The sequence below is a fragment of the Leucopleurus acutus genome (genome assembly GCF_964270905.1).
Source record: "Leucopleurus acutus genome assembly, chromosome: 3".
In the NCBI taxonomy this organism is placed as follows: Eukaryota; Metazoa; Chordata; class Mammalia; order Artiodactyla; family Delphinidae; genus Leucopleurus; species Leucopleurus acutus.
In genome coordinates this window covers 59,073,260-59,091,507 of record NC_139145.1, presented here as the reverse complement: position 1 = coordinate 59,091,507, position 18,248 = coordinate 59,073,260, and the positions used below count along the sequence as shown (strand labels likewise).

Sequence of the window (18,248 nt, the reverse complement as noted above, 5' to 3'; positions counted from 1 at the left end):
ACATGGACTCAGTAGTTGTGGCTCATGGGCTCTAGAGCGCAGGCTCAGTAGTTGTAGTGCATGGGCTTAGTTGCTCCGCGGCGTGTGGGATCTTTCCGGACCAGAGCTCGAACCCATGTCCCCTGCATTTTAAGGCAGATTCTTATCCACTGTGCCACCAGGGAAGTCTCTTTCTTTTTTTTTTTTTTCTGATAGTTATCATCCTTATGTTTATAGTTTTGATTTTCATTTTCCTCACTGTAGGTTTTATTTGCATTTCCCTAATGATTAGTGATATTGAGCATCTTTTCATGTGCTTATTGGCCATTTGTATATATTCTGGAGAAATGTCTATTCAAGTCATTTGCCCATTTTTTAATTAGCCTGTTTTTTGTTGATGAGTTTTAGGAGTTCTTTATATATTCTGGATATTAATCCCTTATCAGATACATGATAAATATTTTCTCCCATTCTGTGGGTTGCCCTTTTACTCTGTTGATAGAGTGCCCTTTTGTGCACAAAGTTGTTTGTTTTTTTGTTTTTCTTTTTCAAAAGTTTTTAATTTAAGTTCAGTTTATCTATTTTTGTTGTTGTTGTTGCCTGCGCCTTTGATGTCATATCCAAGAAATCATTGCCAAATCCAATATCATGAAGCATTAGTTCTGTGTTTTCTTCTAAGAGTTTTATAGTTTTAGCTCTTATATTTAGGTCTTTGATCCATTTTGAGTTAATTTTTGTATATGATGTTAGTTAAGGGTTAAATTTCATTCTTTTGCATGTGGATATCCAGTTTTGCCAGCATCAGTGTGGAAAAGACTGACTTTTCCCATTTGAATCGTCTTGACACTTGCCAAAAATCATCTCACCAATCATTTGACCCAGGTTTATTTTTGGGCTCTATTCTATTCCATTGGTCTGTATGTTTGTCTTTAAGCCAGGATGACAAAGCTGTGATTATTGTAGCTTTGTATAAGTTCTGACATCAGGAAGTGTGAGTCCTCCAGCTTTATTTTTATTTTTCAAGATTGTTTTGGCTATTCAGGGCTTCTTTAAATTGCATATGAATTTTAAGATGGTCCTTTCTATTTCTGCAAAAAACTCCATTGGGCTTTGATAGAGATTACATTGAATCTGTAGATTGCTTTGGGTAGTACTGACATCTTTTTTTTGCGGGGGGTTGCCTGTGTTGGGTATCGTTGCTGTGCACAGGCTTTCTCTAGTTGCGGTGAGCGGGGACTACTCTTCATTGTGGTGCGTGGGCTTCTCATTGTGGAGGCTTCTCTTGTTGCAGAGCACGGGCTCTAGGCGTACGGGCTTCAGTAGCTGTGGCACATGGGCTCAGTAGTTTTTTTTAAATGGAACTTATACAATTTTAAAAAATTAATTAATTAATTTGGCTGCATTGGGTCTTAGTTGCGCAAGTGGGCTCTTCGCTGTGGTGTGTGGTCTTCTGTCTCGTTGGGCGGGCTTAGTAGTTGCGGTACATGGGCTTAGTTGCCTTGCAGTATGTGGGGTCTTAGGTCCCTGACCAGGGATCAAACCCACATCCTCTGCATTGGGAGGCAGATTCTTAACCACTGGACCACCAGGGAAGTCCCAATCATGTGTTTTTTTTCCCTTATTCTGTTAATGTGGTATATTACATCAATCAGTTTTCGTGTGTTGATCCATCCTTGAACTCCAGGAGTAAATCCCACTTGGTCATGGTGTATAATCCTTTTAATATGAGTTTAAGTCTTACCTCCTCTTTAATTTGGGGGGGAAGAATTTGAGAAGGATTGGAGCTAATTCTTCCTTAAGTGTTTAGTAGAATTCACCAGTGAAGCTATCAGGTCCAGGGGTTTTCTTTGTTGGGAGACTTTTTATTATTGATTCAGTCTCCTTACTAGATATATGTCTGTTTACATTTTTTACTTGTTTGTGATGTAGCCTTGGTAGGTTTTGTGTTTCTAGGAATTTGTCCATTTCATCAAGGTTATTCAATTTGTTGGTATACAGTTGTTCATAGTTCTCTTTTATAATCCTTTCTAGTTCTATATTATCAGTAGTAATATCCCCTCTTTCATTTCTGATTTTAGTAATTTGAGTCTTCTTTTTCTTAGTTCTTCTAGCTTTGTTGATTTTGTTGATCTTTTTAAAGAAGGAGTTATTGGTTTCATTGATTTTTCTCTCTTGTTTTTTAGTCTTTATTTTATCTCTGCACTAATCTTTATTATTTCCTTCCTTCTGCTAGTTTTGGTTTAGTTTGTTCTTTTTTTTGTTTCTTTAATTGGTTTCTGGTTTGTATGATTTCTTAACCTGATTCTAGATTTAACACAATTATGATTGGGTATGTTTTTGGAAAAGGACAGTAACATGTAACCCTAAAGTAATGTATTTGGCTTTAGAGTTATTACTGATAAAACTCTAATTTTGGAGGTAACAGACATCTTTCTAAAGTTTTTGTAGCTTCATATTAAAACCTTATAAAGTAAATCGACTAGTATAATCTATGGATAACCTAGAATGCATTTATTTGCTTCTTTCCAGGATAACCTAGAATTAGATATATCATGCAAGCATTTTGTATCAAAGAGAAATATTACCTTTAATGCTCTCAACATAAAATCTTTAGGTTAGAACCTTAAGTCAGTCTCTTTATTTCATAACTGAAAGAACTGAGAAACAAAGAAATTGGGTAATCTTGTCCCAAAACATGCAGAGTTAGATAGTTAGATAGCAGATGTTGGAGTCCTGGGCACACCACAATCAATTGTGTAGGTTGTGCAACAGTATGTGGTAGCCCTTTCTAAGTCTAGGTCTTCTTTTTTCAGCTGAGTGTTTTTGCCACTAACGTTACCCTGACCCTTATTTAAACCAAATTTTAAAAATAAGAATATTTGTTAGAAAAATCATAGAAAAAATTCTGACACTAAACATGAAATATTTTACATATGCCAATAATTTTTTACTAACAGTTGCAAAATCTATTTAATGTAAATTTTCTGTTGATAGCACAAATTTTCAAAATAAACATGTTTCAAAGGATATTACTTAGCAAATATATTCTTTTGTTGATAAAACAGTGCTGGATTCCAAAAATGTATCCGACATATTTGGTCATAGATCAGTCCAGGAACCATTTTTCTTCTACATCTGTAAGCACTTAGATATCATAGATATATGTATATCTACGAAGCATACATCAAATTCAAAGAAATCAGAGCAATCTGAGTTTTTAAGACAGGTTTAATGACAAGAAAATTACGTGGAAGTACAAATGTTTTTTGAGATGTGATTAAGTAAAGCACATTTTTGCCTGTGTTACTTCCAATTGTATATTACTGCGTAACAAATCACTCAAAACATAGTGGCTTAATACAAGGGCCATGCATTATTTTTTATGATTCTGTGGGTTGATTGGATGGTTATTCTCTTTCTTTTCTTTTTTTTTAAAATTTATTTATTCATTTATTTCTTTTTGGCTATGTTGGGTCTTTGTTGCTGTGTACGGGCTATCTCTAGTTGCAGGGTGAGTTGGGACTACTCTTTGTTGCGGTGCCAGGGCTTCTCATTGCAGTGGCTTCTCTTGTTGCAGAGCAGGGCTCTAGGCGTTCAGGCCTCAGTAGTTGTGGCTCGCGGGCTGTAGAGCGCAGGCTAAGTAGTTGTGGTTCATGGGCTTAGTTGCTCTGTGGCATGTGGGATCCTCCTGGACCAGGGCTCAAACCTGTGTCCCCTGCATTGGCAGGCGGATTCCCAACTACCGCGCCACCAGGGAAGTCCCCGAATTTTAAAATTAATTTTTATTGGAGTATATGTTATTCTCTTTCAATGTGTTGTTTAGTTTTAAACGTTTGAATGTTCGAAAATTTTCCTGTTGTCTGTTAATGATTTCTACTTTGATTACATTCTGATCAGAGAACACACTGTATGATTTGAGTTCTTTAATTCTTGAGGTTTGATTACCATGAGTAAAATAGATAGCTAGCGGGAACATGCTATAGAGCACAGGAAGCTCAGCTCGGTGCTCTGTGATGACCTAGATGGGTGGGATGGGTGGTGGGGGTGGTAGGGAGGTCTAAGAGGAAGGGGATATATGTATACATATAGCTGATTCAGTTCATTGTACAGCAGAAACTAACACAGCATTGTAAAGCAGTTACACTCCAATAGAAAAAAAAGAAAGTAAACACCATAAAAAAATTCTTGAGGTTTATTTTATAGTCAGGATGTGCATATATATTCCCATGGGCATTTGAAAAGAATGAATATTCTGCTTTTGGTCAGTGGAGTGTTTTATTAAGACCTGTTGACAGATGGTGGAGTTCTTCTACATCCTTTCTGAATTTCTGTCTTAGCTGTTCTAACAGTTGTTGAGAGGGGGTGTTGAAATCTCCCAACTATGCTTGTGGATTTATCTATTTCTTCTTCTAGTTGCTTCACTTTTCCCCCACATTTTGGAGCTTTGTTGTTTTGGTACATGCCCTTTTTTTTTTTTCCCTCATCCATTTTCTCAATTTTTTCCCTGTATTTTTTTTTGATATATCTAGTAGTTATTTTGAAGTTCTTTTCTTCTGACTACTATATTTGATTCACTTCTGGGTCAACTTTTATTATTTTATATCTTGATGATCAGTTACTTTTTCTTGCCCCTTAATATGTCTAGTAATTTTTTTTGTAATCCATATGCTGTGGATGATCCCTTTTCAAGGCCCTGGATTATCCTGTATTCCTTTTAAGACTGTTAAATTCTGTTCTAGCAGGCAGTTAAATTACCAGTGAATCACCCTGATCCTATTGAGGCTTAATTCAGCATCACTTTTACTCCTAGGTCCTTACTCTTTGGTCGTAAAAATGTTCACTCTTTTGTTTAGGATATATTTCCTTGGGCCATGGTTTGGAAGATGCCCAAAGAGAAAAAGTTAGAGTGAATGGAAGCTAAACAATACACTACTAAATAAACAAGAGATCACTGAAGAAATCAAAGAGGAAATCAAAAAATACCTAGAAACAAATGACAATGAAAACACGACAACCCAAAACCTATAGGATGCAGCAAAAGCAGTTCTAAGAGGGAAGTTTATAGCAATGCAATCCTACCTCAAGAAACAAGAAACATCTAAAATAAACAACCTAAACTTACACCTAAAGCAGTTAGAGAAAGAGAATAAAAAAACCCCAAAGTTAGCAGAAGGAAAGAAATCATAAAGATAGATCAGAAATGAAGGAAACAATAGCAAAGATCAATAAAACTAAAACCTGGTTCTTTGAGAAGATAAACAAAATTGATAAACCATTAGCCAGACTCATGAAGAAAAAAAGGGAGAAGACTCAAATCAACAGAATTAGAAATGAAAAAGGAGAAGGAACAACTGGCACTGAAGAAATACAATGGATCATGAGAGATTACTACAAGCAACTATATGCCAATAAAATGGACAACCTGGAAGAAATGGACACATTCTTAGAAGAGTACAGCCTACTGAGACTGAACCAGGAAGAAATAGAAAATATAAACAGACCAATCACAAGCACTGAAATTGAGACTGTGATTAAAAATCTTCCAGCAAACAAAAGCCCAGGACCAGATGGCTTCACAGGCAAATTCTATCAAACATTTTGAGAAGAGCTAACACCTATCCTTCTCAAACTCTTCCAAAATATAGCAGAGGGAGGAACACTCCCAAACTCATTCTACAAGACCACCATCACCCTGATACCAAAACCAGACAAAGATGTCACAAAGGAAGAAAACTATACGCCAATATCGCTGATGAACATAGATGCAAAAATCCTCAACAAAATACTAGCAAACAGAATCCAACAGCACGTTAAAAGGATCATACACCATGATCAAGTGAGGTTTATCCCAGGAATGCAAGGATTCTTCAATATGTGCAAATCAATCAATGTGACACACCATATTAACAAATTGAAGGATAAAAACCATATGATCATCTGAATAGATGCAGAAAAAACTTTTGACAAAATTCAACACCCATTTATGATAAAAACCCTGCAGAAAGTAGGCATAGAGGGAACTTACCTCAACATAATAAAGGCCATATATGACAAACCCACAGCCAACATCATTCTCAATGGTGAAAAACTGAAACCATTTTCACTAAGATCAGGAACAAGACAAGGTTGCCCACTCTCACCACTATTAGTCAACATAGTTGAATCCAAATCGGAAAAGAAGTAAAGCTGTCACTGTTGGCAGATGACATGATACTATACATAGAGAATCCTAAAGACTCTATCAGAAAACTACTAGAGCTAATCAATGAATTTGGTAAAGTAGCAGGATACAAAATTAATGCACAAAAATCTCTTGCATTCCTATACACTAATGATGAAAAATCTGAAAGAGAAATTAAGGAAACACTCCCATTTGCCATTGCAACAAAAAGAATGAAATACCTAGGAATAAACCTACCTAAGGAGACAAAAGACCTGTATGCAGAAAACTATGAGACACTGATGAAAGAAATTAAAGATGATACAAACAGATGGAGAGATATACCATGTTCTTGGATTGGAAGAATCAACATTGTAAAAATGACTGTACTACCCAAAGCAATCTATAGATTCAATGCAATGCAATGCAATTCAATTCAATGCAATGCAAATGCAATTCAATGCAATGCAATGCATTCAATTCAATGCAATGCAAAAAATTTCACAATTTGTATGGAAACACAAAAGACCCCAAATAGCCAAAGCAATCCTGAGAAAGAAAAATGGAGCTGGAGGAATCAGGCTCCCTTACTTCAGACTATACTACAAAGCTACAGTAATCCAGACAGTATGGTACTGGCACAAAAACAGAAATATAGATCAATGGAACAGGATAGAAAGCCCAGAGATAAGCCCACACACATATGGTCACCTTACCTTTGATAAAGGAGGCAAGAATATACAGTGGAGAAAAGACAGCCTCTTCAATAAGTGGTGCTGGGAAAACTGGACAGCTACATGTAAAAGAATGAAATTAGAACACTTCCTAACACCATACACAAAAATAAACCCAAAATGGATTAAAGACCTAAATGTAAGGCCAGACACTATCAAACTCTTAGAGGAAAACATAGGCAGAACACTCTATGATATAAATCACAGCAAGATCCTTTTAGACCCACCTCCTAGAGAAATGGAAATAAAAATAAACAAATGGGACCTAATGAAACTTAAAAGCTTTTGCATAGCAAAGGAAACCATAAACAAGACCAAAAGACAACCCTCAGAATGGGAGAAAATATTTGCAAATGAAGCAACTGACAAAGGATTAATCTCCAAAATTTACAAGCAGCTCATGCAGCTCAATATCAAAAAAACAAACAACCCAATCCAAAAATGGGCAGAAGGCCTAGATAGACATTTCTCCAAAGAAGATATACAGATAGCCAACAAACACATGAAAGGATGCTCAACATCACTAATCATTAGAGAAATGCAAATGAAAACTACAATGAGATATTACCTCACACCAGTCAGAATGGCCATCATAAAAAATCTGCAAACAATAAATGCTGGAGAGGGTGTGGAGAAAAGGCAACCCTCTTGCACTGTTGGTGGGAATGTAAATTGATACAGCCACTATGGAGAACAGTATGGAGGTTCCTTAAAAAACTAAAAATAGAACTATCATATGACCCAGCAATCCTACTACTGGGCGTATACCCTGAGAAAACCATAATTCAAAAAGAGTCATGGGGCTTCCCTGGTGGCACAGTGGTTGGGAGTCCGCCTGCTGATGCAGGGGACACGGGTTCGTGCCCCGGTCTGGAAAGATCCCTCATGCCACGGAGCGGCTGGGCCCGTGAGCCATGGCTACTGAGCCTGTGCGTCCGGAGCCTGTGCTCCGCAACAGGAGAGGCCACAACAGTGAGAGGCCCGTGTACAGCAAAAAAAAAAAAAAAAAAAAAAAGTCATGTATCACAGTGTTCGTTGCAGCTTTGTTTACAATAGCTAGGACATGGAATCAACCTAAGTGTCCATCGACAGGTGAATGGATAAAGAAGATGTGGCACATACATACAATTGAATATTGCTCAGCCATAAAAAGAAACAAAATTGAGTTATTTGTAGTGACGTGGATGGACCTAGAGTCTGTCATACAGAGTGAAGTACGTCAGAAAGAGAAAAACAAATACCATATGCTAACACATATATATGGACTCTAAAAAAAAATTGTTCTGAAGAACTTAGGGGCAGGACAGGAATAAAGATGCAGACGTAGAGAATGGACTTGAGGACACGGGGGGGAGGAAGGGTAAGCTGGGACGAAGTGAGAGAGTGGCATGGACTTATATATACTACCAAATGTAAAATAGATAGCTAGTGGGAAGCAGCCGCATAGTACAGGGAGATCAGCTCAGTGCTTTGTGACCACGTAGAGGGGTGGGATAGGGAGGGTGGGAGGGAGAAGCAAGAGGGAGGAGATATGAGGGCATATGTATATGTATAGCTGATTCACTTTGTTATAAAGCAGAAACTGGTGCACCATTGTAAAGCAATTATACTCCAATAAAGATGCTAAAAATATATATATATATATTTTATTAAAAAAAAATGGGAGCATCTCAAATGCTCCCTTCTTTAAGTTATCATAACCCTAGCCCTAGCTTGGTTGCTGTCCAGTGCCTCCAGTTGTTTTATCTTTTTTCCCCAATTTTTATAGTTGTTTATGATAGAGAGTAAGTCCAATCCCAGCTACTGCTCAAAGGCTAAGACTAAAGTCTTAGAACTTAAAAAAATTCTAATAATGATATTAGGCCTTTAAGAGTGGATTATTCTTTTTTTAATTTCTTATTTTGTTCTTTTTTCCTTTGTTAGAAATAATATTGTTCATTAACATAAAAAAAGTGCTTAGTACAATTCCTTTGTAAGGTATGTACTCAAGATATGTTAGCAGAGTATATAAAGACTCTTCAGAAATTAAATTCAAGCAAAACAATTTCTTGGGAGCCTAGAGAAGCTGGGCGCAATAGTAGTTCCCTGATCTGTGGGCATTCATAAACCCTTATTTTCTTTTCAATTAGAATTGTATATCAAACACCAGTAACTCAATATAGGAATTTGGTTAAAATATATTTTATTTTACATATATTTGAAGTATTAGTAAAACTAAAATTTTAATGTGAAGTCATTTGTTTTTGACATCATGTCAAAAGTGGTTACAGCTAAGTTAGTTATTTAGTTAAGTATAATGAAACTCTAGATGGATCCTGAAACCTAATATTTAATTAAGGTTTCTTTAATTAATTCTTTAGTAAAAGAATTGCCCAACCTTATAAAACCTTATTTTTGTACTCAGTCTTTACTTTTCATTAGCAATATTTGGGTCATTTTTGAAATAAAGAACAATACCATTTGTCTTTATATGCACAACAGGAGTTAAGGAGTTACATAAAATTTTGTAGCATAGAATTTGAAACTGAAGAAATGTATGTATGATGATAGAGGAATAGAATGGATACACTCCATGAGAATATTAATTGCCTTACTGTCTATGCAGATGGGCTCATGGTAAAATTATTTACAAGTGAATACGACTTACTTTTACATCTTTGTAAAATTCTTTGCCTCATTACAAGTTAGTGATGAGAAAAAATACAGGATAGGATCAGTCCACAGGGATTTACCTTGGTGACATAATCCCAAGTGGTAATGACTTCACAGAATTTGTTGTGTTACTTTATGCGAAGTCTTCTTTTCTTAAATAGATCTAACACAGTTTCTACACTTAAACATGACACTTAAGTTTGAGGCTATAGCTATGTTTGACTCTGGCTATAGTATAAACAGTAATTATTTTATTTTGAGTTACTGTTGACTATGGATTTAACAATTTTTTGAACTTCAAAGAATGTGGAAATTCAAAATTATTTGGAGTTGTAACTGTATCTCACAAGTCTGATTCTTGTGGAAAATTTTGGGCTTGCTCAAAAGTAAGGTAAAATAGTTTTAATGGACTTTTGGTAAGATAGATTTCAAAAATTGTTCAGATGGTCATGGTAATATATATGCCTCTAAGCTGCCTCTCCTTTTTTTTCCTCTTGTCTTTCCTCAATCTCTTGCTTTTCTTCTCTTGCTTAAAAAATATCAAAACAAAACAAAAATTCCTTTCTTCTTGTTTTACTTCTGAAAATCTGCAGGATGGACATGTAGAGGTGGCACGTTTGCTTTTGGATAGTGGTGCTCAAGTGAATATGCCTGCAGATTCATTTGAGTCTCCATTAACGCTAGCTGCCTGTGGAGGACACGTTGAATTGGCAGCTCTACTTATTGAGAGGGGCGCAAATCTTGAGGAAGTTAATGATGAAGGATACACTCCCTTGATGGAAGCTGCTCGGGAAGGACACGAAGAGATGGTGGCACTACTCTTAGCACAAGGTAAAATAGTTTTACTTCTTTAATTAAAAAATCGATTTCCTTTGGTTTTTTTGTGTCAGTATCCCTGAAGTTTACTACAACTAAGATATTTTTTGCATTGATGATAAAATAAATTATCAACACCCTGGAAGGAACCCCAGCAGCAGAGAAAAGGTAATTATCACAAATCAGAACACTTTACTGTAAGTCTTTTGTAACTAGTTTTATCTATTTTCTTGCTTTCCTCAGGAGCAAATATAAATGCTCAGACAGAAGAAACCCAAGAAACTGCTCTGACGTTGGCTTGCTGTGGAGGATTTTCTGAAGTTGCAGACTTCCTGATTAAGGCAGGGGCTGACATAGAACTTGGCTGCTCCACACCTCTGATGGAGGCTTCTCAGGAGGGACACCTGGAGTTGGTTAAATATTTACTGGCTGCCGGTATGTGGCTTTAAAAACGCCTTTTAGAAAAAGACTTTTATATTGCTTTCATAACTTTAACAATTAACCATAACTTTTTCAACTTTCTACAAAAGTTGAAAGACAGCGCCATAATTTAACTCTCTTCTTAGGCTTTTAAATCTCCAAAAATGTCATTTTTTTAAAAAAGGTTTCTTAGAGTTATTAATGTTTGCTTGGTGACTGTAAGGCTTCCCGTTGACCTTATCTTTCTATTGAATGTTTGTGGCTTTTGGAGGGGAGAAGTTAGTTCCTCCTAGTGTCTATTTTTTTTTTTTTTTTTTTTTTTTTTTTTGCGGCACGCGGGCCTCTCACTGTCGTTGCGGAGCACAGGCTCAGCGGCCATGGCCCACGGGCCCAGCCGCTCCGCGGCATGTGGGATCTTCCCGGACCGGGGCACGAACCCGTGTCCCCTGCATCGGCAGGCGGACTCTCAACCACTGCGCCACCAGGGAAGCCCCCTCCTAGTGTCTATTAATAAGAGGAGGTGGGGATGACATAGAGGTTATAATTTGATACCCTTAAGCCTGTTCATTTCTTGACATTTCTGACTTCTCAAAAAAAATAAGAAAGAAAGAATGAACGAACAAGTGGGAATGTTTGTTTTTGGCAGAAGTATTTAGTTTTTTGGGGTTTGTTTATTTGTTTTTAAATATTTATTTATTTGGCTGCATTGGGTCTTAGTTGTGGCATGCGGGATCTTCATTTCAGCGTGAGGGATCTTTGTTGTGGTGCAGGCTCTTCGTTGCGGCATGCAGGCTTCTCTCTAGTTGTGGCACGTGGGCTCCAGAGCACGTGGGCCCAGTAGTTGTGTCACATGGGCTCTCCACTATGGCACGCGAGCTCTAGAGTACGTGGGCTTAGTTGCCCGACCAGGGATCGAACCCGCGTCCCCACGGAAGGTGGATTCTTAACCACTGGACCACCAGGGAAGTCCCAGAAGTATTTAGTTTTAAAATAATTTGTGCTTGGGCTTCCTTGGTGGCGCAGTGGTTGAGAGTCCACCTGCCGATGCAGGGGACATGGGTTCGTGCCCCGGTCCGGGAAGATCCCACATGCCGCAGAGCGGCTGGGCCCGTGATCCATGGCTGCTGAGCCTGCGTGTCCGGAGCCTGTGCTCCGCAACGGGAGAGACCACAACAGTGAGAGGCCCGCGTACCGCAAAAAAAAAAATAATAATAATAATAATTTGTGCTTTATATATTGTTAACCAGTGGTAAGAAGTAAGTTTTTTTTACATAGAATATTTGTAGTTTTATATAGAGCAAGTTAAGGATATATCAGAAAAAATTGATCCAGACAGATGTAAACCTTTATTTATCCTTTAGAAGTAGTATAAATTTTTTTATCCATATCTAATAAGTTGTTTAAAACTTGACATATAAAGAAATACATAAAGGAAAATGAAATATTTAGCAAAACTTTATTCATCCTTTATTGTTAATATTAATTTGATTATAGCCCAGCATCAGTTATTCCTTTGGATTATTATTGCAATAATTTCTTAATCCAGATCATTAATGGTTTGGATGATTGTTTAGATTTTGAACCAATGCACAAACCAACCATACAGGCTGACCTCTTCCTTGACTCAAATACTATTATTTGCTGTAGTTAGTAAATGTATGGGCATTATTCAGTCATTTTTCCCTCATTATTTTCTGTAACTGTCTGTGTCCCATTCAGGAGTCTTTCTTTACCGGTGCTTATCAGTCTTCATTCTCCCCACATCCCTCTAAGTAGTCAAGATATCGTTAAGAGGCTTTTAAAAGAAGGAATAAATAGGGGCTTCCCTGGTGGCGCAGTGGTGCAGTGGTTGAGAGTCCGCCTGCCGATGCAGGGGACGCGGGTTCGTGCCCCTGTCTGGGAGGATCCCACATGCCGCGGAGCGGCTGGGCCCGTGAGCCATGGCCGCTGGGCCTGCGCGTCCGGAGCCTGTGCGTCCGGAGCCTGTGCTCCGCAACAGGAGAGGCCTGTATACCGCAAAAAAAAAAAGAAGGAATAAATAATGTTAACTAAGAAATCAGCAGACATTCTGCTCAGCTCATGTGTTAACTCTATTAATTACCACTGGCCACTGGTATAGTAAGAAATATTACACACATTTTATAGATATAGAAACTGATGTACAGTCATGTTACATAACTTCCCTAAGCAAATCAAGCTAATAAGTGACAGGGCCAATATTCAAACTTAGAACTCCTGACATTGTTTTTTCTATTGTATCACCACTGATTCTCATATTTAGCTACTTTTGCTAATTTGAAGTAGGTAGTTTCTGGAACTGTCTCGGGGGCCTGAGAATCACTTTTTATGTGATCACTACCTAAAACAGTTTTTTTCCAGATTAGAGTGTGATTTATTTACATGCATTTCTTCTCATAGTGTAGCACTAAAGAAGAATCCAACAGGTCTTTTAATACATTGTGTATACAGTTTTTTAAAAAAATTAAAAAACCTTGGGCTTCCTTGGTGGCGCAGTGGTTGGGAGTCCGCCTGCCGATGCAGGGGACATGGGTTTGTGCCCCGATCCGAGAGGATCCCACATGCCGCGGAGCGGCTGGGCCCGTGGGCCATGGCCGCTGAGCCTGTGCGTCCAGAGCCTGTGCTCCGCAACAGGAGAGGCCACAACAGTGAGAGACCTGCATACTGCAAAAAAAAAAAAAAAAAAAAGTAACCACAGTACCATTTCCTTACCTAAATTTTTAAAATAATAATTCCTTGGTGTCATTAAATACCCAAGCAGTTTTCATATTTTCCTGATAGTCTTATAAATGTGTATGTGTGCGTTTAATGACTTTTTTGAATTAGGATTCGAATAAGATTCATACAGTAACTCTTGATCAATACATCTCTTAAGTCCCTTTAATTTATGGGCTCTTCATCATCTTTCTTTTCTTTTTTCCCTTGCAAGTTTTGGTTGAAGACATGAAATGTTTATCCTTTAGGCTTCCCAGAGTATGGATTTTGCTAAATGCACCTCCACGATTTCATTTAACTTGTTTTTCTGTCCCTTGGATTTCCTATAAGTAGTACTTAGATCTAGAGACTTGATTAAATTCAGGTAAGATGTACGTTTGTTTTGTTCTGTTTTGTTTTTAAGACTACTTCATAGGTAGTATTTGTACTTTCTTCAGGAGGTGGTAACTGTCTGATTGTCTCTCTTTTTGATTATTAGATATTGATGATCATTGCTTAGATCCATTAATTCGTTAAGGGTTACAAAGTGGTAATATTCTAAATTCTATTATTCCTTCCTTGTTTATTAGCAGAAATATGTCTATAAAGAGAAACTTCCCTTCACCACCTATTTGGTTACTCTTAGGTATAGATCATATAGGAACAGGAGTATAAATGTTTGATTTTCCCCCCCTTTTCTCTCCCCCGCTCACCACAAATAATGAGGTGGACCCCTAGTATCCTTCACTGGTGACCAAGGAAGTGGTTTTTTTTGTTTTGATTTGAACATCATTTTGAACTTCTAGATTTAAACATACATGATGGCTTTTATTCTATCATAGTCCTCATTCTTTTTGATGTAAAAATTGCTGAAATATGGGACAGTTTCACTATCTTTGGTCAATAAGTTTAGCTCCTAAATCCTTTTGGTGTGACCTCATTATAGTCTGTTTCCTTGCTTTTTGATATTGCTAGGTGTTTCAGGCCCATCTTATACAGATTCTCCCCCAGTCTTGGAACCAATTATTTCTTTAAGAAGCCCTAATTTCATTTAGTAGGATATGGTACTTAGAGATCACAATCTTAGCTAGAGATGCTATTTCGGCTTGGTCTTTCATTGTCTCTAGGCCTTTTTAGTTGGTTAGAGTGAGGAAATATTTTTCTTACAGATAATAATACAACATGAATTCATGTCAGTACTTCCAATTCAGAACCATACGGTTTTACTTAACTTCAGCAATCTTTTATCTGTGTTTTCTCTCAGCCATGCCCCGAATTTCACTGACCAAAGGATTACTCATTTGATTTTTACCACAATATCCATAGAATAGAAACCAAAACTACTGTCAATATGATTTCTGAAAACTGTTTGATATTTTTGGCTTTAGCAGCCCTTTTATTTCTTAGGGTATATCTTACTGGGGATGTATAGGCAGATTTTTTAAAAAAATAATAAATTTATTTATTTATTTATTTTGGCTGCGTTGGGTCTTTGTTGCTGCGTGTGGGTTTTTCTCCGGTCGCGTCGGGTGGGGGCTACTCTTTGTTGTAGTGCGCGGGCTTCCCATTGCGGTAGCTTCTCTTGTTGCGGGGCACAGGCTCTAGGCACGCAGGCTTCAGTAGTTGCAGCACGCGGCTCAGTAGTTGTGGGTTGCGGGCTCTAGAGCACAGGCTCAGTCGTTGTGGTGCATGGGCTTAGTTGCTCTGCGGCATTTGGGATCTTCCCAGACCAGGGCTCAAACCCGTGTCTCCTGCATTGGCAGGCGGATTCTTAACCACTGTGCCACCAGGGAAGTCCAGATTATTGTATTTTTTAATCATTTGGTATAGTTCCTTTCTTTGTGGCTAAAAGCATTCTTCCAAAACATTTAAAGGAAAATTAGGATTCTTAAAATCTGATATTTTCATATTTAGAGTTTATGAGTTTCACCAAATTACAAAATTCACAAAGTAAATGTGTAATTTTTTTGTTTGCCAGGTGCTAATGTTCATGCTACAACAGCAACAGGAGACACAGCCTTAACCTACGCTTGTGAAAATGGACATACGGATGTTGCAGATGTTTTACTTCAAGCAGGGGCTGATTTAGTAAGATATTTTTAATTTCAAATATTTTTGTGTGAATGTTAATACTCCTTTATTTTTAACATTTAGAAAGCACTAGTAAAGAAGATCAATAGTTTGCATGCTTTGTATAAAATAACTTTTAAAAGTTTGGCTACTTGTTCTAGTTGTTGCATTTATTAAATGTATTTGAAAATAGTTTTTAAAAGGGCATACTGTTTCTTTTCCTAGGTAAAAACATTTGTTTCTTTCTTCCTCTCACCCCAGTCCCATTTGACATTCCTGAACCTTTTTAACTGCCCTTTATTAGACATACAAATTCAGTGATATGTTTGCAACATAGAATAACCTGTCAAATCACTTTGAGTGATTTCTTTTGTTTTTCTAATTAGACATTTAAAATAAAGCTACTGTCATCTTCCTAACAACATTATTACAGCATTTCATTCTTTTTCTTTTCTTTTAATATCTTCTATTTTGGCTTTTCAAAGTTTCAAATTAGATGGCAGGTTCATATGTGTAATAATCCTTACAACTATGGGAAATTATAAATAATATCCCACTTAAAGGTTTATGCTTCTTGCTGAAATGTTTGCTTTGACTAATTTTTATTTTGTGAGATTATTTTGAACGGCTTTCTAGAGTTTCTTCCAGAATTCCCTTTTGTATTTCTTAAAAATCTGTGTGAGACATGCATAATTATAAATGCTGTACAGAATCAACTTTATTAATTTCAGTTATTTAGAAAAAACTGTGCAAGTATTGTCTTTTAAACCAATTCCAATAACAGACATTCCCCCCAAAATACCTGAGAACATTGTTGGAAAATAATTATTGACTATAATAAGTGTATAGTGTAATTATGCTATTTATTTATCATCATTTCTACTTCTAATAAATATTGTAGTGATAAGACTAGCATTCATTCTCATTAATTAGGATCTGCCAGTTAGAATTTCTGAGAGGTGTACTTTTTTCGTTTGAAAATTATGATGGATATGTTAAGTAGATCTTAATCTTCTGCCTTCTTTCTTTATCTCATTCCTTTTTTTAGAGTTGCTTTGGGTCATCTAAAAATTAAGAATTGAAGCATTTCATCACTTGGAATAAACAGGGTAGAGCATAAAAGCTTAGATAATATAAGCAAAGTTTAATACTCTTATCCTCTGAATTCTTATCAAAATTCTTCCTTCCATTTTTCCATAGCTAAGTCACTTTCTTGACTAATTTGCTAGTTCTTCTAAAAATATTAAATAGGAAAAGAGGAATTATCTGTTAAATGCACTTTAAAGTATAGCAAAACCTTAGTGATTTTTGACAGAGTTAAAAATTTGTTATGAAATATTTTTAAATGCCCTTTAAAACAAAGGGCATTTAAAAATAGAAAACAAAATAGTTGTTTTCTATTTTTTATTTTTATAGTTTTCTGGAATTAGGTAAATTGTGATTAAAATTCCTTAGAAGAAGTTCATTAAATAAGCAGATTGAAAGATTTGAATTTACCATACTGTTTTACATTCAAAATATAAGATTAAAAAATGGCTCAGATAAATATTTACCTTAAGTACAAAGGTAATACTGTTATTCTAACGTAACTGTTTTTCTCTTTTACAAACCGTCTTTGCATTCATATACACATGTAATTATAATCATAGTATAGTACAGTTGTTTTCTATTTTCCAGAATGTGTGTTCTGTCATAATCTTTTCCATTTTGCTACATATTCTGTATATTTATAACTTGTGCATAATATTCCATCAAGTTGATGAGCCATAATCATTCACTTATTATTGAACTTTTGACTTGCTTTTTATTTTTCACTGTTGTAAATACTGCTAGATTTAATAATTTCATGTGCATAACATTTTTCTCCTTTTGAATTATTTCATATATTAATTTTTTACTTTAAAAATGTATTCCTATTTTATGCTTTTGCTATCTGTGGAGAGATATTTCAATTTTAATATTAGTTATTTTCCTGATTGTAAAAAGCAGTTCTTGTTCTTTATAGAAAATGTGGAAAGTATGGAAAAGCATAGTAAGTTTGATATTTAAAACCTATAAATAATTTCAGCTTTACTATAAGCCATAGGCAGGAAACAAAAGACCTAGTGAAAAACAAGAAGTAAGTAAAGCAGGCAGATCAGTCCCTGAGTCCTGAGGAAGAAAATGACTGATAATTCTTGCTAGCTGGACCTAAAAAGACAGTAGCACCTTTCTTGTCCTTCATTCTTTTCTGTCACCTCCTAGTATCTGTTTAGGACTGTAGTAATTTCCTCCAGTGGTTTGGAATTGGAAGACTACGCTCCCATTGCGTGGAGTGGAGATGTATTCCATTTCTGGCATCCCATAGATGTATTCTTGATGTCTAGGTTTGGTAGTTCTTTAAGTTAAATTGTTTGTTTGTTTGTTTTCGTGGGCTAGCTGAGAACCTTCATTTGGGGGGGAACTATTTTTACCTTTGGTTTTAAATAAGAACGCACAAGTCAACCTTTGAAACACAATCTGGACCATGCTTTGTTAGATTTTTAGAGCTTAACTTTTGCCACAGTTTAAGGCTGTTATTACATATTTTTTAAAGAGTTTAAAAGTTGTTGTCTCTCATTTTTAAAAATATTCTGTAGAATCAGTTAGGATATTAATTACAATTTTATAAAAATGTAATGCAACAATTTGGATTTCTTATATTGTTTCCTGAGATGAAACTGAGA

At 36.3% G+C, this 18,248-nt stretch overlaps 1 protein-coding gene across 10 annotated transcripts in view; it reads left to right on the top strand.

Annotated features, from left to right (window-relative positions):
* LOC309960194 (ankyrin repeat and KH domain-containing protein 1) overlaps positions 1-18,248 on the top strand; it is a 121,767-nt gene that overhangs the window by 34,080 nt on the left and 69,439 nt on the right. For 9 of the 10 annotated variants that reach the window (XM_082836848.1, XM_082836850.1, XM_082836849.1 and 6 more), the window contains exons 8-10: positions 10,119-10,356; positions 10,585-10,776; positions 15,452-15,561. In XM_082836848.1, the coding sequence (XP_082692974.1) occupies positions 10,119-10,356; positions 10,585-10,776; positions 15,452-15,561 (540 nt within the window). The remainder of the gene's footprint in view (positions 1-10,118; positions 10,357-10,584; positions 10,777-15,451; positions 15,562-18,248) is intronic. The other variant, XM_082836847.1, reaches the window with a different exon arrangement.